Source organism: Eleginops maclovinus, chromosome 20 (genome assembly GCF_036324505.1).
Source record: "Eleginops maclovinus isolate JMC-PN-2008 ecotype Puerto Natales chromosome 20, JC_Emac_rtc_rv5, whole genome shotgun sequence".
Lineage (NCBI taxonomy): Eukaryota > Metazoa > Chordata > Actinopteri > Perciformes > Eleginopidae > Eleginops > Eleginops maclovinus.
This window is the reverse complement of record NC_086368.1, coordinates 28875889-28899191: the sequence shown is the minus strand read 5'-3', so window position 1 is coordinate 28899191 and position 23303 is coordinate 28875889. Positions and strand designations below refer to the sequence as shown.

Genomic DNA, 23303 nt, shown 5'->3' with positions numbered 1-23303 from the left:
GTAGCAGTTCACGTACACAGCAGACAGCTTTATATAGAAAAGTACTTTTTAAGGAACCTTTAATAAGAACAACTGGGCCCCAAAGGCGCTTCCAAAAGCCACCGTGTTGATGTCCCCGGTTTGATCATGTACATTAGCAGTCACTCTGAAGTGTTTGTGATATTTCATTTACCAAGCGGAGACGTTCGGCGTTATGCAGACGGGATAATTCTGTGAAGACGCCGCCTCTGTGAAGCCACAGTCAGGGAAGATTTCATCAGCCTCTGAAATGCGAAAAGAATTACAGGATTGAATTGTTGACAGAGTAAAGCCTCCCTTTATCGGGTCAAGGATAAACTCTCATGAGCTTATGCTTTGGAAGGATATTGAAGCTGCGTAACAGCCTCCGGTGCAATAACAGACACAACTTCATATTTGTGGGGAAATGGAATTACCTCAGCTTTAAACAGTAGCCACACTTTAGCAGGTTTAGGATATTGAGGAAGATGGGAGGGGGAGTGTGTGTGTGATACCTATAGCTCCAGAGGGATGACTGTTATTTGTCCTACTTTTAGTCCCTAAGCTGACTCCTGTCTGAAACACCCGGGTTGCGGCCAAATTGTCAATTAGGAAGGAAGAGGGAAATGACCCTGACGTATTGAAGTGTCAGCCATGATTAGAGCTGTATGAAACCTCTAGATGTTAGCAAAGGAGCTTCAATGCGTCCTTTTATTATCTCCTTTAGCTTAAGATACACTGGACCTTTTGCAGTGACACAACATCCGGCCGTTCACGTAAACAACCGATCGTGACCGAGAAATGCGGAAACTGGAAAAGTAAAGAAGCACCTACTCTATACAAATGGAAAGTGTTCATAAAATATTATCTGAAAACACGAGCGGGGATGAAATATAACTTAATGACAACCATTTCATTAACCCTGTTGTTCTCTTATATATCTATACTTTGGTACGATCTCATTTAAGTCATTTCTTGGTGTCATGAAATCTTGAATGTAATGAATTTTTCCGCCACAAAAAAACAGAAGGGGAATGCGGATCCTGTAAATTACGATGCTTGATAAGCATGTTACAACTTTAGCCGTATGGGCAAAGTGCTTATATGTTCCAACCTTCAAAACTATATTCAACAAAGAGGTGGAAATGACGCCGATTTCTGTGAAATAATCAGATAAAGTCAACATTTCAAGGTGTTTAATGAGTCGTTTTGGACTCCTGTGACCTTTTTTCAACGTGGTAGAATGCTGATTTGCACAGTCATAGATATGTAGGCAGTACAGGTTGCATGACATTTGATTTATTCTGATTATCGAGGCTCATGTGGAGTAATATGTGTGGAAAGGAGGGTGAGTGCGAGCAACCACTACGTTTAATTTTTGGATGAAATGTAATGGTTGCCCTAAAGGTTCACCTTCCTATTTTCAATCCCAATCTTGGTAATGAAGACTGTATTTCTCACTGTTAGTTTTTAGTTCTCATTATTTGTATTTGTTTTGCTTCTCTTTGTATTTCGCTGCTGCAACGTAAACATTTCCCAGTTTGGGATAAATAAAGTACTTCTGATTCTGATTCAAAAAGCCTGCACAGAACAACGCCACAGGAACGCCCAGGGGAATCTTTATTGCAGTTTCCCCACGACAAACGGACATCCACCGGTGCATCATAATCAGGTTGTGACTAAAGTCTCTTTCCCCAAGTCCTGATGAATTGTCCTTCACATCCTTCCTTATCCCCATGAGGGTTTTTCCTGACCTGGGACCAGATTTTCTTGACAAATCCACGGCAACCCCCGACTAAATTGTGCCTGCAGTGTCTTCCCTCAGAGCTTCTGGACAACCCCATTTGATGAAACTGTAGACAGCATACTGATGAGCTCCGAGTAAAGCTTCAGTGAGGACTATAAGTAACTCTGCTGACAGCAAAATTACTCTTTTGTCCATTGGACACTGAAGTTAGAAGATTGCTGAATCTACCTGCCACAGTTTTCCAAGAGCGTTTTAGTATACTGGACACTGGGACGATGGTGCATGGGTTATACCAAAGTAAAAGTGTTAAACTGTTAGATATTCGGCAGATGAGGTTATTGTCCGACTTGTTGTTTTCTGATCTTGGATGTATGACAGAATGTGGATTGTGTAAAGCAACGTTTTTGCCAGATTAGATAAAAAACACCGTGCTATTCAAGGGAGGAGTGCAAACATCTAATTAACAGCAAATTAAACCAAAAGCTCACATTAAGATTAATCCCAAGGGGAAATGTAGTTCTGGTGCTATTTACAATTACACACATAGTCCCGAAATACACACATGCTCTTGAGGCAGCTGGCACTCTGTGTTTTCGGTCCAATCTGGATTTGAAATGGCAACCCAAGACAAAGAAGTTGCTAAATACTGATCTACTTCCGCCCTTTTAACGTGAGGAGGTTTTGGTTTGTCGCATCAGGAGGGTTCTAGTGAGATCGGTCAGGTCAGAATGGCACTATTGAATTATTGGATGTTAGCAAAACAGCTGGCTAATGACCCTTCTGGTTTTTAAATGCATTGCTGTATTTAGTTTGATCCATTGCTTCACTACCAGTCCTAAATGTTACCTCCCATGCAGTTTATATATCACATTTTCAGTTTTGACATTCCTATGGTGGTTTTTCACTGTACGGAAATGAGGCTGCTCTCTGTTCCTTCGTTCTGATGTTGACATTCCCCCCTTTTTCATTGCTTTCACATGAAGCTCTCCAAGACTCCTGCAACCTATTCATGGCAATTTAATGAGAGCCCCAAGTAACAAACTCTAATTGTGTTTGTTGACTTTGTTGGGAAGGTAAAATGCCAACGCTCAGTTACAGTGCTTGTGAATATGACCTGCAGTCAAACGCTTTCCAAAACCTCCAACGTTTTTAGTTTTTTTACAAGCTGAGGTTAACGAACTCCATTATATGCAAAGTTCTCCTTGAGATTTATTTTCTTACATAATATACTGCGCAGCACCCTCAATATGCTGCTCCAGCTCTTACACTATTAGGGGAGTGTTGTTGTCCTGTGTTTGCAACTACCCAGATGGTGTGATGGAGGTCATGGCCAGCTGTTTACCCTCTTTGAGCCCATTATTTTGTCCACATATCCTGCTCATATCAATTTGTTTCCAGCCCCAGCACACAAAGACTTGTAAATCTTGTATGTTTCCCTGCACCAAACAGCAGAAACCATTAGAAACTAGCTGAAGTGAAAAGTCAAACATTTAGCAAATAAAAAGCCAGGTATTTCCCTCAGAAGTTGCCTGATCACACTCGTTTATTCACCGGGAACACGACTCCAAATGCTATTGTAGCTCTGTTTCTGCAGGATGCTTTGGGTTAGCTTTCACCATTAAGACTCTAGATGCTAATATAGTGGTGGCCTCTGATAATATGATTCAAATGCTGTAGAAGGGGGCATACTGTATAGTGTGCAAACTTGTCAAGACTGGTGAATAAGAGCTGTTTTTATGTGTCTCATTTTTAAATCGTTGGCAAAAGTCTATACAGTATAGCGCTCTGTCCAAAGTTGCTGAAAGGCAGCCCCTCGCTCACGTTTCACCTACAACTCTAATATTTGCTAGACATATGAAGCATGGGGAGACGCACAGAAAAGCCTCTTGGCGTGATGTCATAAACCCAACAGGAAGTCGGCCATATTGGATTTAATGTGTCATTATTGGCCCATTTCTGCACTTTACACGTATTTGAACAAAACTCCTTCTACAGATGTATTGATTATTATTGTAAGTGGCTTTGGATAGTGCCTGCTAGTTCCAGGTGTGTGATTTAGCAGGTGAACAGGGCTGTCTGCAGCTTGATCCTGAACCTCTACACATCAACACCCACTTAGGTTGTATTCAGTTTTAAACCTTTCGAGCTGTCAAGTAACACGGCTGAGAGAAACGCAGTGTTTTGTAAAACCCACCCGACAATCTGTGAGAAGGAGCATGCCAAGGTTATTAGGGCTGAAGCGGCCTGAGGCTATGTGGCTTCACAGGCTGTGCACCAACCAACACACCTGCGTTAAAAGGGCCCATGGCTAAAAGAGGCCCATGTGCGTTTAACTTTGCTCTGTTTCAGTGCTAATCAGGGTGATGCAATCGAGACAGTAAATGACCTACCTACACACAAAAAGTTCTCGTTACGAAGGCAAACACTTGGGAGCTGCAGACCTTTGCATATAACATCAAAACATGTTTTAAGAGAGAGTCATTTAACACATGTAATAGAGTTATAATTCTCAGCACACTGAAGGACAGTCAGTATTGACAGGATGTCGGTCATGGTGATGACTTGGAAATAAGAAGCTGATTTAACGTTACTCACTTTTGCTATTTCTACCCCTGAACTAAACGAGTGTTATGCATGAAACACAACACACACACCCTCAGTAAGAATGGGTGGAAGAAGAGCAAAACAACACCCTGTCTGCCTTTGGTAAGGTAAACTTCACAAAAGGAATTGATTGAGTTGATTATACGTCTGCGTTATGCTTGATGCTATACTCCTGTGCTGAATAACTTAGCATCACGCTTGGATGGATAACTTACTGCCTTACATTTCTGTTTGGGTTTTTTATTCAAGGTGCTTTGTTGATGTGTTTGTTGTTTACAGAACTTAAGGGGAAAGTATGTTGTGTTGCAGAGAAGAAGAGAATAGTAGAAGAATGTTCGACCCCTACTCTGTTCCATTTTCAGTTGAAATCCAAATTCGTGGCACTGGTTTTAATGCCAGTATAATGTAACACGATCACTTGGAGAGGACATTTTATGCGAATTGTCAGGTTCCTATTAGTATTTTGTGTCCCTATTGTGACAGGTTTACCTGCTTTAATGTCCAAAAAGTGCTTTATTTTCCTCCAACTGCTTAGAGATGTCCCGCCATCACGTACAATGTGCTAGCCAATAGAAGTGTTACATTGTGATGTCACTGTCACTTTGTTCTGGAATCCAACAAAGGAGTCCAATGGAGGCTTTTTGATGTAGGGGGAGGGAGTGTGCGGGAGAGAATTTTTCTTCTGGAGGAAACACAGGGATTTTAGCCTTTGCAGACCATTGACATGCACTCAAACCAATATATCACACTACAGGAAAGGGACGACCCCGAAAAGCAGCTTTACTATCCTCTGCTCTTTTGCCCAGCACCCACAGCGTTGATGAACTCCGTGAAGACGTCTGAACAGATAAATCCACCATTAAGGATTACATCGAGAGGCCTGATTTTGGTTGAAGATTTCACTGTTCTTCACCGTGTTGGTACTAAACCCAGAGGATTCTCCCACTCCACGCGGCAATACCGCTTTCTTCTGAAGCACATTTACAGACCATAGAGTAGAACCAGCGGTGGAGGCTCTGCCACACGCTGTTTTGTTCAGCATTCCCATCCAGTGTGATCCCCGCTCCTTCAGGATGTGCAGATCCAGACGGGGGCCCCGTGTTCCTGATTTACGCTCGTGTGTTACAAGGCCTGTGTTTGTTTTTCCATTCCTTGATCTGCTCCTGGGGGATAAGGGAGATATAGGCCATGAAAGCAGTGTGAAGCACTTCCTTTTAGCCTATCGAGCAAAGCCTGTGGCGGCGGTGGCTATGCACAGCGCAACACGGGCGGCCCAATTGGAAACAAAGCTTCTGCCTGTAATGCAAATCCCAGCACTCAAAGGTGTGATGAACTGCCGTAATGAATCGTGAGGTAGCCCGACTGTTTCTTATTTTTAGGCCAGCCTCATTATAAGTAGTGGGCTCCATCAATAATGAAATCTTTGTGTTTACTATCAGAGCTCCTAAACACTCTCCCTGTAGACTTCACTGATGAGATGGAGAGAATGATAGGGGAGGGGGGGGGGGCTGGAAGCTGATTTCCTCACACTAGATCACCGAAAGGTTAATTGGATTCTGTCAACGTGATACCGCCGTGATATCGTCGGGCGATGTTTAATTCTCTCGTACGCCGGGGTTTCATTTCCTCCTGTGATGGTTTGATCTTGTTATACTCGGTGCTCGACAACTTCCAGGATTTCATGATGCCCCGTGTGCCAGAGCTTCATTTGTCCTGGGATAGTTAATGAAAAATAAAAAGCTTAAATATCCAATGTCCTCTTTTTTTTGTCAAGTAATACCGTGCTTACAGAGTCGAGGACAGCCTATCAGCGACAACGATTTGGATTTCCACGTTACATAAAAGCGCTTAGACCTGCTTTTTACAGGGGGTGTTGCGTAACTGACGGAAGTACACACTGCTCATCCATCAGGAGGAAGTGGTACAGAGGTGGGCGTGTTCATGTCCCTGGGATTTGTGTAAAAGAAGTTCTCACGCTACCGCTGTGTGTTGTAGCAGGGCTCAGACTTCCTGTTTATCTCCTCCCGTGTCTGGAGACAGCTTTTAATTTGCACTGAGCGCTGATGGATGATGCTGGAGCGGCAGTTTCCAGATCATCCCGACCGTTTTGTACTGTGCTGATTAAATGAAGGTCCGGTATTGACTCCACAATAACATCATCACCCTGAAAACTGACCCCCATTCCTTCGAAAACTAAATGGACATGTGGAAATAACTCACTTAGACAACCTGTGTTCACTTCCTGCCTTTCAGTAACATGTGTGGAAGAAACAGACTGCCTGAATCTGCTTCATGGTTTTCTCTTTCTTTGGTTCATTTGTTCTGTTTGTAATTCAGCAGCTGAACCTATATGTTCATAAAATAGTGTGTGTGAGATTAACTGTGTGTGTTAAACTGAAACGGAGCATTTCCTGTCAGCTCAGATTGTATTTCTGCTTTCTTAAACTGTAATATGTGCTCCTGTGTTTCGGCTGCTGCCTGAATATGCTTCATGAAAGGCAGGTTTGACTATAAATACCATATCTTTTTATCCCAAATATCTAGTTTTGTTCTGTTCTAAGGTCAGGTTGTTCTGTTGTCCTACATAATAGATTGATATTGAGGTAATCCACAAGTCCTGTAAAGTAATCAGGTTACATTACACCATGTATTTCCCCGGGCGCTGCACGATAGCTGCCCACTGCTCCTAGTACTAGGATGGGTTAAATGCAGAGGACCAATTTCACTGTGTGTGCTCTGCTGTGTGCATGCATGTGACAAATAAAGAGGGTTTCATCCTCCGTAAGGCTAAGCTTTAAACCTTAGCATGTAGACGCACAGCAGCACGTTTGGTCTCTGTCTCCTGCAGTCGCGTCCTGGAGGGAGATTAATTATACTGTAATGCAAAGTATTGATCTGTGACATTTTTAAGGAAATGTCCGTGTTGCTCTTCCCTGTCAGTGACTGATGTGAGTAAACAGAGGCAGAGTGCCACTTAGACACACTGAGACGTCCAAATGAAATGCCACTGTTTGATTGACAGGTGAAGGAACACCAGCAGTGACTGCAGGAATATAGATAGGATTTTATTAAACCAATACATGTGTAATATAAAATAAGAGTGACATCGTGTGGACTATATACATTTTATAGCTTCATTTACTGAAGGATTTACATGTTGTTGCTCGAGCTGACATGTTGGGTGGTGGTGAAATCCATTGAGACTTGGCTTGGGAACCAAAAGTCTGGAATTTTGGAAAAAAAAGTCAGAATTTAGAGGAAACATTGAGAATCTTGAAAAGGAGTCAGAACTTGAAAAAAAATCTGAATTTTAAAAAAATTGAGATTTTTTTAAATTGAGATTTTTTTGGTCAGAAATCTGAAAAAAATGACATTTTGAAAATAAGTCGAAAAATGGAGTATAGTTGAGTATTGAGTATATGAAATAAGTCAGAATTTAGAGGGTTTTTAAAAAATGTGTAAAAAATGAGAATCCTGAAAAAGATTCAATTTTATTTATTTTTGATTTTTTGGAATAAAGTTTGTTTTTTTTTATCTGAATTTGATTTGTCAAACAGCACTTTTAGAAAATAGAAAGGAAATGATTAGAGCCACAGTATTCATAAAGATTCACAGTCAAAGTGTTATCCTACAGAACAGCTGACAGAGCAGAGAGAACAGCTGATCCCTTTACTACACACACTAGAGGCTCTCTTTAGGTTTTACTACCATTGTCATCCTGCTAGTTGTCCCCCATTCTTTCAGTCATTTGAAAATGGTTCTAAAACTATAGTGGAATACGGTTGTACCCTGATGAGGTCATCCTGCTACATGTAATCCATTACTCTTCAAACCTTAATATTCATGGTCCTTTGGCCGAGTCAGCGCTCTGTTTTGTTACTGGGAAAGAAACTGTTGCTTTCAGCCAGTAACACTAAATATAAAGTAAATAATGAATAATTTATGAGTCCATTACTCAGTAACCGTACATCTGCTTTATTTAAAAAGCACTAAAACTAAGGTCATTGTTATTTTGGAGAAGTTGAATTAACCGCAGCATTGGGAATTTCCTAAAAACACAGCGGACTGGTGTGTGTGTGTGTGTGTGTGTGTGTGTGTGTGTGTGTGTGTGTGTGTGTGTGTGTGTGTGTGTGTGTGTGTGTGTGTGTGTGTGTGTGTGTGTGTGTGTGTGTGTGTGTGTGTGTGTGTGTGTGTGTGTGTGTGTGTGTGTGTGTGTGTGTGTGTGTGTGTGTGTGTGTGTGTGTGTGTGTGTGTGTGTGTGTGTGTGTGTGTGTTTCCAGCGTAAGCACCATTATTAAGCTCAATTAGTCCTTGAAACCACTTTGCCAGCCCTCTGCCTGTCCGGAAGTTTTGGGGAGTGTTTAGAGGTTGGCATTGTGTAAGCACAGAACCTGCACTCCAGTGATAACAGGAGGCTTATGTGGCAGACGGGGGGGGGGGGGGAATCTCCATCCAGGACTTAACCTCCATGGATGGGAGATTATCGCGGCAGCTCCGGGTCGCAGAGGAGCACAACCCCATGTGTCCTTGGGGCGCGTTTATCCATACGCTGCGCTCAGGGATGGGAGGGATACTTTAAAACTGCTGTATGTAATTCCTTAATACATGCAATGTGTCCGCTCTTTTTAAAGCGTTCATATTAGTGTTTCGATCCTCTACTGTGCTCTAATGTTCAGAAAGCTCTTTATGTCTCTCATACTGCCTGTGCTGCAGCTCCTCTTTTCACCCTCTGTCTGAAACCAGAGCCCAGTCTGCTCTGATTGGTTTACCTGACTGGCTCTGTTGTGATTCCGCTTAGAGATGTCCCGCCCCTTAACAGATCAATGCGCTTCAATCTGAGCGCTAGCCGATAGAAGCGGGAGTGTTGCATAGTGATGTCACTGTGCTCCTGAAGTAAACAAAGGAGTCCAATGGAGTGGAGTGGCAGAGAAACACAGGGATTTTAGCCTTTGCAGACCATTTACATGCACTCAAATCCTATAGAACACTCTGCAGGAAAGGAAAAAGCCCCCAAAAACAAAATAGGGCCTCTTTAATTAGTTTTTGTAACTAAATATCTGCAAATTAGACCGCTTTAACCGGCGTATTTGAGATGTAATTTACTGGTGGAAATTCGGACAAGATTTGAACCGGGAAGGTCACAACGTGAACAAGATAGCTAACAGAAAGTAATTTTCATCTGCTCCCTCTTGTCTCGTGCTTCCTTCCTGTTCATATCTGCAGCCTCTCTCATTACACTGAAACATTCTGATCATGTCTCATCTCCTCCTCCTCCTCCTCCTCCTCCTCCCTACCTGGCACTGAGCTCTGTGTGCTGATTCAGCCCGTTGTGTTAATATATGTGAGTTCCCCGGCCCTGGTTTTGAAGGCATAAAGATGCTGCGAGCGATGGACAAAAGTAATCTCTCTTTCTGCCAAATGCAACGTATGGCTCAGTGGGCGTTAGCGTAGCGATGTAGCCGCTCTCCGGTGTACACAGTTCACTCGTGCTGCAACGGAGACACGCCATCATCCATGCATCACTGCTATAATGCAATGCTGTATTTCCTTGGAATGTGCTCTGTGAACCGCTTCAACCTGCTTCTCTTTCTTTATGTTGCAGACGACACGCCTCTTTGCCTGTACAGGTGTCAGAGCTTCCTCTAACCCTTAATGCCCCTCCATGTAGAAGAAGTTATCCCTGTCGCAAATGGAAGTCTGCGTCTTTTGGGTAAATCAAGGTTTTTCTTTTTAAATCTCCATCAAAACCACATCTCTTTCTAAGCCTGTTTCCTCTCAGTCTGTCTCATTACAACAGTGGCTGTCCTACATTACAGCATCCCCGTGTTCATGTGCAACATCTGCCTTCTGACCCCGCCGTGCTGCTGTCGAGTGTGTGTGTGTGTCTTTGTTTGTCATGTCTTTTCCTTTCCTTTGTGAAGACTTCCACCGCCTACTGTGCGCAAGCTGGTCCCCTCAGCCTCCAAATCCACTCAGATAGAAAATGAACAACAAACGTCACAACAGACATAAAGTGAAGGCGCGGCGGGGGGAACAAACTGCTCTCTGGTAGAACAGATGACAAAACCCCATCGTTCAAATCCCCCTCTATCTTTGGGGATTACTTCTCGCTTTTGTAGGAGTCGAAAGATATCTGAGAAAATGAGACACAAGCCTTTTACTGTAGCAGGGTGTAGCACGATCAGAATCAGAAGTCCTTTATTCATTCCGCAGCGGGTACATTTAAAGTGTGGCAGCAAAAGTGGCATAGCAGGTTCAAATGGCATGCAATGATAAAGACTCAGCTTAGTTATTGGATGTAGAGAAGAAAAGCATACATAGTGGACACCGCTAACCTGTGATGTAACAGGCAACATGCACAACCATGGCTTCAACAACGAGTAACAGCATTTAATATGTGACATAAGTAAGGTGTTACGGTGTTGAGACATTATAAAACGTGTGAAAATGACGACCAAATCAGACTATGTGCTGCTATCAAGTAACACTTGAGTTGTCGGACTGAAACACAGTTATAGAAGATACATTTTAAGAAAAAACACCCCCCAAAAATAACAATTTAGATGCAGCAAAATACTCAGAATAGTAAAACAAAATAGAAATATGTGTAGAACTGTTATGAAAAGGTAGCATGTGTACAAATGTGTAAAATTATTCCAAAATGTACCTTTTGCTCATAAAAAGTGATTATTGCGCAATACAATTGCCGAAAAAAGTGTCTAAATTGCAGGTTGATTGCGCAATACTCCAACAGGCTGTATTGTGGGTGTACTGGCAGCACCTACAGTGCAGTGACGCCCTGGCTGAGATGTCCACGTCCTTTTCTATAGATGCTTTTTCCTTGGAGTTCATTACAGCTGCTCAGCGAGACCCTGAGAGCTGCTCTGCAAATGAGCAGAGATGGGAGAGATGAAAAACCCTGAGAGTGTCGAGCGCTGGGACATAGGCTTCAAAAGCTTCATGGCAATTTCAAAGGGGGCTTTATCCTCGACGCTGTGCTCGCTATATATCCATCAATTACCCAGTGCTGAGCTTGAGAGCAACTCTCGGAATCGGGGTTGTTGGGGTAAAAAAAAAAAAGTAGGCTTTTGGCCATGGGAGGAGCTCTAATGAGGAGTGTTTGCTCACCAAGTTTATTGATTGTAATTAGACGTGGAGATGAAGAGGGTACAGAGAATTAGTGCTAAACACTCGTGATTACAGTGAGGTCCTGAGATGTCTCACTCTATTAGACGTGTTTGTGGAAGAACATGAAGAACAAGTCTACGTCAATTAGGACCGTCGGGGGAGTTGTAGTCTGAGCGACGATTGGGTTGAGCTGGAACCCAGAGAATAGGGAGGTGGGAGTGCGGGTTGCATAATGAATGCCATCTCGTTAAACCCCTGAGAGGAAGTGACACGCTGACGCAGGTACGCTCAAGCTGTACAGTGAGGCAGCCTGAGAGACATGCTATCAGGCTTTTATGTTTGGCAGATGTGTCAGCTGCAGGAAAAGGGTAACAGGTAAAGGGTAATGTGCAGGGAGTTGGTTATTAATGAAAAAAGAACAGACAGGGTGAGCAGGGTCCCAACGTGAAGCTTATTACATGGCTACATACGAAAAATAGTCCCATCTGCTGCGTATCAAGGGCTGGAACTGCGGTGAACTGATCGAGGTTCTCTGTCACTGTCCATTTTCTTAACCAGTCTTTAAACACTGCAGAGCCCATACCGTGTTCCCTTTAGTGTTTACTTCCTGTCTGTCTTCTTCTGCTGTTCCCGTTGGTGTTTACTTCCTGTCTGTCTTCTTCTGCTGTTCCCTTTAGTGTTTACTTCCTGTTTGTCTTCTTCTGCTGTTCCCTTTAGTGTTTACTTCATGTCTGTCTTCTTCTGCTGTTCCCTTTAGTGTTTACTTCCTGTCTGTCTTCTTCTGATGTTCCCTTTAGTGTTTACTTCCTGTCTGTCTTCTTCTGCTGTTCCCTTTAGTGTTTACTTCCTGTCTGTCTTCTTCTGCTGTTCCCTTTAGTGTTTAATTCCTGTCTGTCTTCTTCTGCTGTTCCCTTTAGTGTTTACTTCCTGTTTGTCTTCTTCTGCTGTTCCCTTTAGTGTTTACTTCATGTCTGTCTTCTTCTGCTGTTCCCTTTAGTGTTTACTTCCTGTCTGTCTTCTTCTGATGTTCCCTTTAGTGTTTACTTCCTGTCTGTCTTCTTCTGCTGTTCCCTTTAGTGTTTACTTCCTGTTTGTCTTCTTCTGCTGTTCCCTTTAGTGTTTACTTCCTGTCTGTCTTCTTCTGCTGTTCCCTTTAGTGTTTACTTCCTGTCTGTCTTCTTCTGCTGTTCCCATTAGTGTTTACTTCCTGTCTGTCTTCGTCTGCTGTTCCCTTTAGTGTTTACTTCCTGTCTGTCTTTTTCTGCTGTTCCCGTTAGTGTTTACTTCCTGTCTGTCTTTTCTGCTGTTCCTGTTGGTGTTTACTTCCTGTCTGTCTTCTTCTGCTGTTCCCGTTAGTGTTTACTTCCTGCCTCTCTTCTTCTGCTGTTCCCTTTAGTGTTTACTTCCTGTCCCTCTTCTTCTGTTGATTTCCCTGACATCCAGCACTCTGTAACCGCTTTCCTTCTCTTGCGCTCTTTCTCCTTTTCTTTACTGGGAACAGTTTAGCCATCATGAATCCAACATTTCCTGCTCTCCATAAATATAGAAATCAATATTCAAAAAGTTTCTGATGGACAAAGCTGACCGGACTTCTTCCTGCGGATTGATACGACTGCACACAGTTGATCCTCCTTAGCAACAGTCTGTTATCCTTAGCAACGGTCTGCTAGAGGAAAACTCTGGAATATCCGTATTTACCTTTCAAAATCATTAGTTCTACATTTAGATTGATGACAACTGGAGACACTCCATCATCTGATGAGGATAATTGTATATGTTGTTTGAGTAGCCAAGACTGGTTCGACTGCAGGGATTTGTCTTAACCTGGTTACAGTCTTACTTTCGGCGTGCGCCCTCATAGCAAAATGCAGATTTATCCGGTAAAATGTTAAAGTGCTGCCAGAAAACAATACTTCTGTTTGTCAGAAACGGTATACTGACTCCAGAAATATGAAGACGGTGTCAAATAGAGCGACAGGCGGCAGAGACAGCTTTGTTTTTACGGCGCTCCGACGTGGCGTTGCTATTTAGTTTTATAGAAGAAACCCCCTGAACTACATGTCCTTGTTGCGGCTAAGTATCTATTTTCAAATAAACCACCCTCCTGGTTTGACAGTACAGAGCAGAGAAAGGCAGCCAAAGTTTTTCCCAAAAAAGAAGCCAAAGGAGCGCTGCTCAGTGGTCCGGTGCTGATCTCTAGCCGGTCTTTATTATATTCTGCTTTATTCTTTCAATCCCCTCCTGCAGAACGGCCAGATAGTCATAATGAGCCACACTCTAAAAGAGCCTTCCTGATGTTAATACCAGAAACTTTGAAACCCTGCCTCAGACACATTGTGAAGCTTAAAAAACACAATCATTTTCACTTTGGGGAAAAAAAAACCTGCAGCAATTCAAATCAAATATGAAAAGACAATCTCTCTGGTTTTGCTTGTCGACTGATTCTCCTTTGATCTGTTGTTCTTGTTGGATCTTTTCATGAAGAATTGAGTGTAACTACAAGCTTTCAAAGCCTTCCGAGCGTGTTAGTCTCTGCCTTTGCATTTGAAAAGGTCCCGCTCGTGCTTCAGTACTTGTTGTTTGTGAATCAGAAAGTAGTGATCTGTGTAAAAGACTCCTCTCTAAACTTCAACATCAAGTCTTTCCGTCTCATTTTCAGCAAGTTTATTGATGTGACCATCTCGCTCTCCAGGGTTTCATCCACGTACGTCTCGGGTACAATGTCGGGACACCCTGAACCTGTCACGTTTCACCCTGTACTTGAAATATCTAGCCTTCAAGCACAATCCGACAAAGAGCACACCTGGTCTGGGTTGAGTTTCATTCTGTTCTGTCCTGAGGATCTCTCTTACTGTCTAACCTGCTGATTTCACCTGCTATAAAAGTGCTTGAAGGGGTTGCAAAGACTTGGAAAAGCACTGAATAAATGCAGTCCATTTACCATTTGTCACACATTTTTGACAAAGTTGTAAGGATAGTTATAAAATGTGTTGTCACTTTACAGTTTTATAGCCACATTGTGCACGTTTTCTTTGGGTTGCAGTTGGTTTTGTGAATGATATTCTTACTACTTGTACTAGGATACAGTAAGTGGGCAGCTGTTGTTCAGAGCTCGTGGAGCAGTGGGGAGGGAGGTCCGGTTTCTTGCTTAATGGCATCACGGCAGAGCTAGAAGTCCCAGTCTACACTCCCTACTTTTGTCTGTGTGGGGACCCTCGGGTTCCCAAGACTGTGCCACTTCCGCCTGTTAGGAAAATGTTCGTTTTTTGAAGACCAAGAGTTGTTAGAAAGTAGACCCGGAAACGTCTAGCTTAAATTTAAGAGTATTTATGAAAGCAATCGCGTTGTAGGCCTGCAAAGGGGAGACGGTTGCGGTCCTCCCCCACACCACTGATCCACAGGCCACATTTAAGCAGTTAGCTGTCTCCCAGCAGCGCGGAGGAAAAGAGGCCGACCTTCTCTCTACACCAGGCCCTCCTACTGTGTTCCTTCCGGTCTCGTCTTCTCTCATTGGTTGGCAGCGGGGGCCGGATCCGGTTGGCCCCTTGTCGTCACATGGGCATTTCCCGGTCTCTTCTATTGGCTGACGTCGTCGGAGGCGTCACCATCTTATTAGCGTAGCCGTGAAGCTTCCACCTATGACATTCTATTATGCAATCCTTCTGAGGTTTATCAGGTATTAAACGGGTAATAGTATCATTGCAGCATCAATGAGTGAGAGGTAGAGGCGGTGTGTTTAGTCTGTAACTCCACGCGTCCTTCTCCCTCTACTCATATATACAATACAATATTAGCTACATGCTATCTGAGGCTAAAAACAACATCCAGTAGTACTACCAGAAGTCCAAAAATGTGGTCCGTCCAGAAACAGTGACAATATATTGATTATTCTTACACGCCCCAAAGTAGGTGTGTGTGTTGAATGAAAATATCAATGGCAAACCTGATTCCATTGTTAGGTGTCGATGAAATGGCTTTCAATCAATCCAACGAGCACTCTGAAGCATACCAACGCCTCTAGCATCAGTAAGAAGGCCGCTTGTCTTGGAGCAAGGGTCCCTGATTACCATCCGCCTCGTACACCTCCCATTCTTTGCCGGCATGATGGTGATAATTGAAAGTTAATCTAGTTGCCACAGGGTTCTTCCTTCTCCCTGGGGTCCAATAGGTGTTGGCGGAGGTTAACAATGTGTTTTGGACAGAGCCTTTCTTCCTCCAGTCCACGTTATCCTGGATGACTGATTATGGGACAGCTGAACAAATACTGGAGTGATTAAAGGACTTGATGGGTAACAATCCAACTTGCATTCATTTTCAAAACAGGTCGGCCCGATCTGAGGAGTTTACTTTGAGCTCAGGCAGACCCTTTCCAAGAAGGTTAAGGGACTCAATCCCGATGCTGGAATATACTCTAATAGAGCCAATCTGTGGTCAAACTACAAGCCTTGACCAGTTTATGCTATTTGTACCCCTAGGTAGATTTGGCTGGGGCAAACTACGGCCCGGAACATTTCCATTAGGGACAAGCGTGCTGCACTTTCAAAAACGACCTTTTTTTTTTGTTTTGCACATTATGATTATTAACTTTCGACCAAAAGAAGGAAGCTTAAATTGACTGTGCTAATGGTGGGAGTCATCATTTAACATAGCACTACATATCTTCTGTATCTGACTGACGTACGGGGAATCTAGGTTAAGCTATGACTCACCGATCTGTACTCAAATACTCCTGAGAAGTATAAACGTATTGTCGTGGCTTCCTTCCTTCTCTCCTTTTCTTTCAACCCACTAGACGCCTTGAACAGACATTTTCTTTCCTTTGTATTTGTTTTACTTACATTTGTGTCGACTTGTTTGGGCCTCGGATGGTGGTGATATTGCACGGTGTCTGCTCAAAATAAAATAACACACTTTTTGACACAACAACTTAGGTCAGGGGTGTCCAAACTAAGGCCCGGCGACCAATTGTGAATCGGCCTTCAGCAAATTCAAAAAGCATAGTGAGAAATGGCCCACAACTGAATCTGGTGCTTTTCATATAAACTTTAATGACACAGTAGTATAGTTGCTGGAAATGGACCCTTCGTATTTCCCCTTATTATAAGCAATCCGAGGTTTCTGTTAAACACTTTTTCGAACAAAATAAATGAGCCCCATGGAGAGCTGTGATGAAGGCTGTTACTTTTCTTCAAGTATCAAACACAACTGACCTACATTTGATTGATTTTGCCAACTTATATATAGCAATATACCTCAGCTCTAGTGAGTGGCCCAGCCCTTCCTTTTTTTTACGTGTGGCTCTCAGTGAAAAACGTTTGGACACCCCTGACTTTGGTATTTCTCTAATAATGTAGAGCCAAGAAACTCAAACGATTAAAAAACTGTGCCTCGACGGCGTCTTTTCCACAGGTTGCCCATTTGTCACTTAGAGGGTGGCACCGTGGGAGTTGTAGTCCTTTATACTTTTGGACTACAAACGTCGACATTAGGTGGCCCTGTTTTATGAAAAGTGTGAAGTGCTTCACGACCACAGCGGAAGAGCAGCCCTTGGTGCACCGCTCGAAATTGGCGTTTACTACTGACCACCATTCAGGTGTTAGCTGTATGTAGCGTCGCAAGCTAGCCAGGGAAATAACATAACAAACCAAACCTCAGATCAGGTATCATCAGAACCTCCTTTCTCTTTCTGAACATGTACATGTGTTCCTGGTCCTCACGTGTGTCTGACTGTGGCCTCTTCCTCTAACATCTGTCTCTCTCTCTCTCTGTGTGTTGTTGGTTTAGGAGAGCAGATATGCTAATGTGTTCCTTTTGTTTCTCACTGCTCTTAATTTGAGAAGTAAGCCGTGCATGTTAAATTGAGTCTGACCACCTCGTGGTGTTCGCCCCCAGGTAATCACAACACTGACATCTAATGCAATCGCTGGTCTTTTCACAACGAGATTAGAGGGGAAATTAAATTGTCTCGTCTGTTCATTCAGCGGTTCAGTCAGTCTGCAAAAAACCATGAGAAGTGAGGGAATATATAGAGGGGGATTAGCTGTTATTTTCCCACCATGCATTCCTTTTTATGCTTTGATTCCTTTCGATATGCATTTCCGAGCAGGCGTCAGATTTGTTTTTAAGATAGTAAAATATGCACATGGTTAGACGAGGGACTCTCATCATTAGCATTCCTCAGATTTATTTCCTTGCATGACTTTGCATTCAGGATACGTTCAATGATTAAATCATTCGAATGACTTCAAGTTTTTAAAATTCAAGGTAAGGAACCAACACCAAAACAGATGTGCTGTCAGTTTCTGACCTTATCGGGATAAACTAAGAAAGAATCAGCAGTTTTTCACCTTGCCTTTCGGGGCTTTTTTGTGTCTGTTTCGAGACAGAACCCCCTGGCGTCAGTCCGGAGTCGCTTAATTCACTTCACGGACTGTCTGATGCAACACAATATTAATTTGCCGCTGGCTCACGTTGGTTTTGTTTGGTGCTGAGATGCATAGTGAGTGGTTGGTTTACTCAATCCACCATACCCTTGACAAATGGCTGCCCTCTCTGAAGTGGAATGGGCGTGGCAGCGTGTGTGTCGGGTCAAAGTTAGCCTCACACTCTGCCTTCATTCCATCTACACACGCTTTGATGTATCCGTCCCCGTGGCCCTACATCATTAAACTTGTCAGCGGCTTAAGTTTCCATCCTGTACTTCCTGTATCTCTGTTGCACCCGGGCCTGCTCTGAGATGCGTGGAAGTCATTCACAAAAACCACAGTAATCCCTGTAACCACAGCGCCATCGTTATGATTCCCCCGTCTCTATTTTGTTTGTAATTAAAATCGTTCTTTTTCAATTTTCTGCACGGTGTCGGAGCTTACGAAAGAAATTGCTGATCATTCTGGCGTCTGTTGTGATGGTTTGGGACGGTGACGCAGCGTTCGGCACATTCAGCTGGATGGGATTTATAAATAACCACAATGCGTGGCATAGGAGCTGGGGGAATATGTTTAGGTGTGTGTGAATACTCTGCCCCAGATGCATTCATTTTAACACGAGCAGTACATTCGTGTTCATTGTAGTGGGTGGCATTTACAGAGCGCATCTTCAGCTACATCAGGGGTGTCCTTTAACCCTGACCTCAAAGTAGATTCATCTCTTATAACGACGAGCTGGCGAAGTCAATAGGGACTGGGTTTGGTGGGAGAAGTACTCCGATCTTGTACTTGAGTAAAGTAGAAGTACTCAGGTGTTTTACTTGAGTAAAGTAGAAGTACTCAGATCTTGTACTTGAGTAAAGTAGAAGTACTCAGATCTTGTACTTGAGTAAAGTAGAAGTACTCAGATCTTGTACTTGAGTAAAGTAGAAGTACTCAGATCTTGTACTTGAGTAAAGTAGAAGTACTCAGATCTTGTACTTGAGTAAAGTAGAAGTACTCAGATCTTGTACTTGAGTAAAGTAGAAGTACTCAGGTCTTGTACTTGAGTAAAGTACAAGTACTCAGGTCTTGTACTTGAGTAAAGTAGAAGTACTCAGGTCTTGTACTTGAGTAAAGTAGAAGTACTCAGATCTTGTACTTGAGTAAATTAGAAGTACTCAGGTCTTGTACTTGAGTAAAGTAGAAGTACTCAGATCTTGTACTTGAGTAAAGTAGAAGTACTCAGGTCTTGTACTTGAGTAAAGTAGAAGTACTCAGAACTTGTACTTGAGTAAATTAGAAGTACTCAGGTCTTGTACTTGAGTAAAGTAGAAGTACTCAGATCTTGTACTTGAGTAAAGTAGAAGTACTCAGATCTTGTACTTGAGTAAAGTAGAAGTACTCAGGTCTTGTACTTGAGTAAAGTAGAAGTACTCAGGTCTTGTACTTGAGTAAAGTAGAGGTACCAGAGTGTAGGAATACTCTGTCACAGTGAAAGTATTCTAAATGTTCCTCCAGTGAAAGTAGAAAGTACTCTCCTCTAAATGTACTTAAAGTAGCGACAGTAAAAGTAGTCATTGTCTGATTGGTCCATTTCAGAATAATATCTCTGATATGTTTTATAATGATTGATCATTAAAGTGTTCTCAGAGCTGGTAAAGGTGCAGCTAGTTTGAATGGCTTTGTATACTGCAGGGTAGCTGCTGGATTTACTGCAGGTGAACTACAGTCTGATTTAAGGGAGATTATATTTACCATCATTCATCCTAATCTGCCTGGCAACTAAAGAGGTTAAATACATGTAGTGGAGTAAGAGTACACCCTTTACCTCTGAATTGCAGTGGAGTAGAAGTACACAGTAGCATAAAATGGAAATATTCAAAGTGCAATAAAAGTAGCTTACCCACATGCTGAATACTGACAGTATGTATAGACGTTGACCAAACTGCAAACAACCTGCAAGGTTTTGAAGGATCCGGCCTTTTACAGAGTAAGAAGAGTCTTAAGAAAAGTGTTTTACAGAAGTGCCTCATCTGTTACAGCCGTGTGATACTTTTGTTATCTGTAACACTTAGTGTAAAGGAATCTGCATGAGCTCAGTCTGCAGAACCGGGTCCAAAGAGCAGAAATGTGACTAAAACGCTGTTTCATTAACACGTGGCGTCGTCGGCTCGCACATTTTCGTAGCATTCAGAATCCCTGGAATTTGTTAAGGCTGTATTATGTCATTGGGAATGTGAAGTAGAAATGCCTAAAAACCCTGAAGTTCTCCATGCATGTTTGTAACAGGACGTAAACACACTGATATAATAAAGCCTAAATCAGGTTAGAGTTTTCATGAAACCGCTTCCAAAAGGTAATTTAGTTTTAGGAGCCTAAAATGAAAATACTGAGGTAGAGAACCTCAAAGCTGCACTAGAGTAAATGCTCTCTATTACATTAAACCACTGCTCATTATCTCTCCACATCCACACTTCAGGTTACTTTGTGTGGACTCTTCGAGGAGGAGAAACTACTTAGCACCCTTGATTTCCACTAATAGGTTTGTTTGTGTTCTCTCAATTATTGGCTCTTTGTCTGGTCGTTTGCTTCCCCCCCCAAAAAAAACGTGTAGTCTGCTGCCTTTATGTGAGCCGGCTGATGTGTGACGTTCAGGGACCGTGCTAACTATAGCGCTCCTCCCTCTGGGACTGAAGTCGGCGATGCTGGGAAGGAGGCAGGATCTCTAATTCATCACTATCACGGGCCTGCCGCCTCCGAAAGGCAGTTAATTAACTTTCCATCGGCCGTGAGAGGACGCCTGAGTCTGTGTGAGCCCGGCCGACAGCCCCATGATGCAGCCCGCAGAGCGTGGATTTGTGAGGTCCAATCCCCGGCCCGCTGGGATCCCGGGCGCCGGCAGGAACCACACGGGGAGTTTCTGGAGGACATATTGCTGATCCGTCCCTTCAGAGCTGATGGATCAGACCATTTACATAATGGTCCCTTCAGCTTCCCTCTTGCCTACCGTTGGGTAGCAGGACTTTCCATTCAGCCTGTGCTTCTGATGCTAGGGGTAATGTGAAGTCATTAATGAGAAGAACACCAACAGGTTGATCCCGACACGATTTTCTGTGACGTCCAGCGCTCGGTCGTTTCATCTCTAGCGCTCCTTTTATTTTATTTACTCGGAACGGTTTAGCCGTCTGGTAGCCATCCAAAGTTTCCCTGATGGAGAAACTGCACTGTATAGACACAAGTATAGGGACACTCCTCTTAATCACTGAGGATCGTTCAGTCCCATTGCCACAGGTGTTTAAAATCAAGCACCTAGCCATGCAGTCTGCCTTTATAAACATCTGCCCGGTGCTTTTCCCGCCAGAAACAATGTTAAGACACAAACCCTCTTGAGAGATTGATGCTGCGTCCAACTCTTTCGTCTTCTCCAACATTTCCTGCGCAGTATAGTCCTGTTACGTACCGACTGAAGCCTCGTTCCACAGTTCAAAGATTAACACTCTGCAGTCTTTACCTCCTCTCACTTCACTCACTAGAGATGAAGTGGAGTGTGTTGGTTTCACTCTCCAGCTGTACAGATCCGTGCTGGATGGATCCATTGTGATCATCCTTTTTTATTTCCCCCGCTAAGCCTCCAAGGCAGCCACCGGCTCGCCTGGCCTTCTCCCTCAGTGATGGGCAGGAGCCAATCGATCGGGAGTTTGGCTTCTGCCGGATAGTTTTTCTGCGCTCCTCTTGGGAGTTGTCAGCGTTGAATTAGACTCTCTGGGCCGGGGCTTTGGCACCGCTGAGAAACGCGAGTGTGTGTTTGCAAAAGGAGCTGGCCGGCAGCAGCGACATTGATCCCCCCCGCATTCTTTTCATTAGCCCCGACCAGATGACATAGAAACGGCTCCACATCAAAAGAGCACGATGAAATCAAATGCCACAATGTGTTGCTTACTGGACTTTTAACAAATGCCCAGCTGGTGTCACTGACACAATATGTACGCCACCCACACTGCGCTCGTTTCTGCCGGAGGGGTCACTTTTGATCAAATGAAAATGAACCAAAAATGTTGATTTTCTCTTTTCTTTGTGTTTCAGTCGGAGTCACTGCTGTACTTTTATCAAGGCAATGTGTTCTCCGTCTTTGAAACCTTTGTTCTGTTCTGTAATCTGTTTTTAAAGAGGCCCTCTCACTCTTTGTGTGGGTTTCTATTTCCTGCAGTGTGTTTATATATATAGGAAACGCCTCCATTGGACTCCTTCGTTTGCTTCCTGAACATAGTGACATCACTATATGACCCTCTCGCTTCTATTGGCTAGCGCTTCAACACATTGTACGTGATAGGCTAAGGGGCGGGACATCTCTAAGTGGCTGACCAATCACGACATAGACGGCCAGCCAATCAGAGCAGACTGGGCTCTGGTTTCAGACAGAGGGTGAAAAAAAAGGTGCTTTTAGGAGAAAAATAAAGAGCTTTGGTAACATTAAAGCATGGAGACATGTCAAAGTGGAGACACATCATACAACAATTACCCTGAAAATGAGCAGAATATGTCTACCTTAAACGGGTCTACAAAAAAAGCCCATAACATTCTTACTGGAGGAGACTCATATGAGCGCCGTCTCTTACTGATATGTTTTAAAATGACTCCACAGGAAAGTCTTGGCAGTGGTTATTCTTGAAGAGAACTGCCCTCAGAGTCATTCCCGGTATTTTCATTTCTCTCCAGATGCCGGGTAGCAGTTTGTAATTTAAGATTAGGGGCCATCTGGGGAGGAAGAGGGTGAAATGTAATCCCAGAGTATTCACTTACTCAGTTTCAGCACAGCTTTTGGAACAGAACAACATATTGGATTTTCCTGCAGGGGTGCCGTGTTATTTTCTGTGGTGCTGCTGGATGGCCAGAGATTGTCTGAATGGATGTTAGTCAGTAAAGGGTGTTGTCTTTCTCTAGCGTTTGCAGCTCCCAATAAGCGATTTCAGAGATGGAGGTCCACTCTAAAGTCTCCTTTCTTTACTCTGGTTATACAGTTAAAGGCCCTATTCTGCTTTTTGGGGTTCTTCCTTTCCTGTGGTGTGTTATATAGGTTTGTGTGCATGTAAATGGTCTGCAAAGGCTACAATCCCTGTGTTCCTCTCACACCCGCTGTCTCCATTTTACGTTAGTTTTTTTTACTTCCTGGTGACTTTACTATGTAACATTCCTTCTTCTATTGCCTAGCGCTCCAATCAGAGCAGACTGGGCTCTGGTTTCAGACAGAGAGTGAAAAGAGGAGCTGCAGCACAGGCAGTCTGAGTAAACATAAAGAGCTTTCTGAACATTAGAGCATGGAGACATGGAGCTAAATACTGATATGATCCTGAAATGAGGAGAGTACGTTGTCTTTAACCTAAGAACAATATTGTTGTCTTGATCAGAGGTGGTGTTTTCCT

The 23303-nt window shown here is 43.3% G+C and overlaps 1 protein-coding gene across 3 annotated transcripts in view; it reads left to right on the top strand.

Moving 5' to 3' along the window:
* The window catches only part of iqsec1b (IQ motif and Sec7 domain ArfGEF 1b), a 194510-nt gene that overhangs the window by 49907 nt on the left and 121300 nt on the right, over positions 1 to 23303 (top strand). For 2 of the 3 annotated variants that reach the window (XM_063911923.1, XM_063911926.1), the window contains exon 2: positions 9951 to 10058. The exons of the other annotated variant lie outside the window; for it this stretch is intronic. In XM_063911923.1, the coding sequence (XP_063767993.1) occupies positions 9951 to 10058 (108 nt within the window). The remainder of the gene's footprint in view (positions 1 to 9950; positions 10059 to 23303) is intronic. 3 annotated transcript variants of the gene reach the window in all.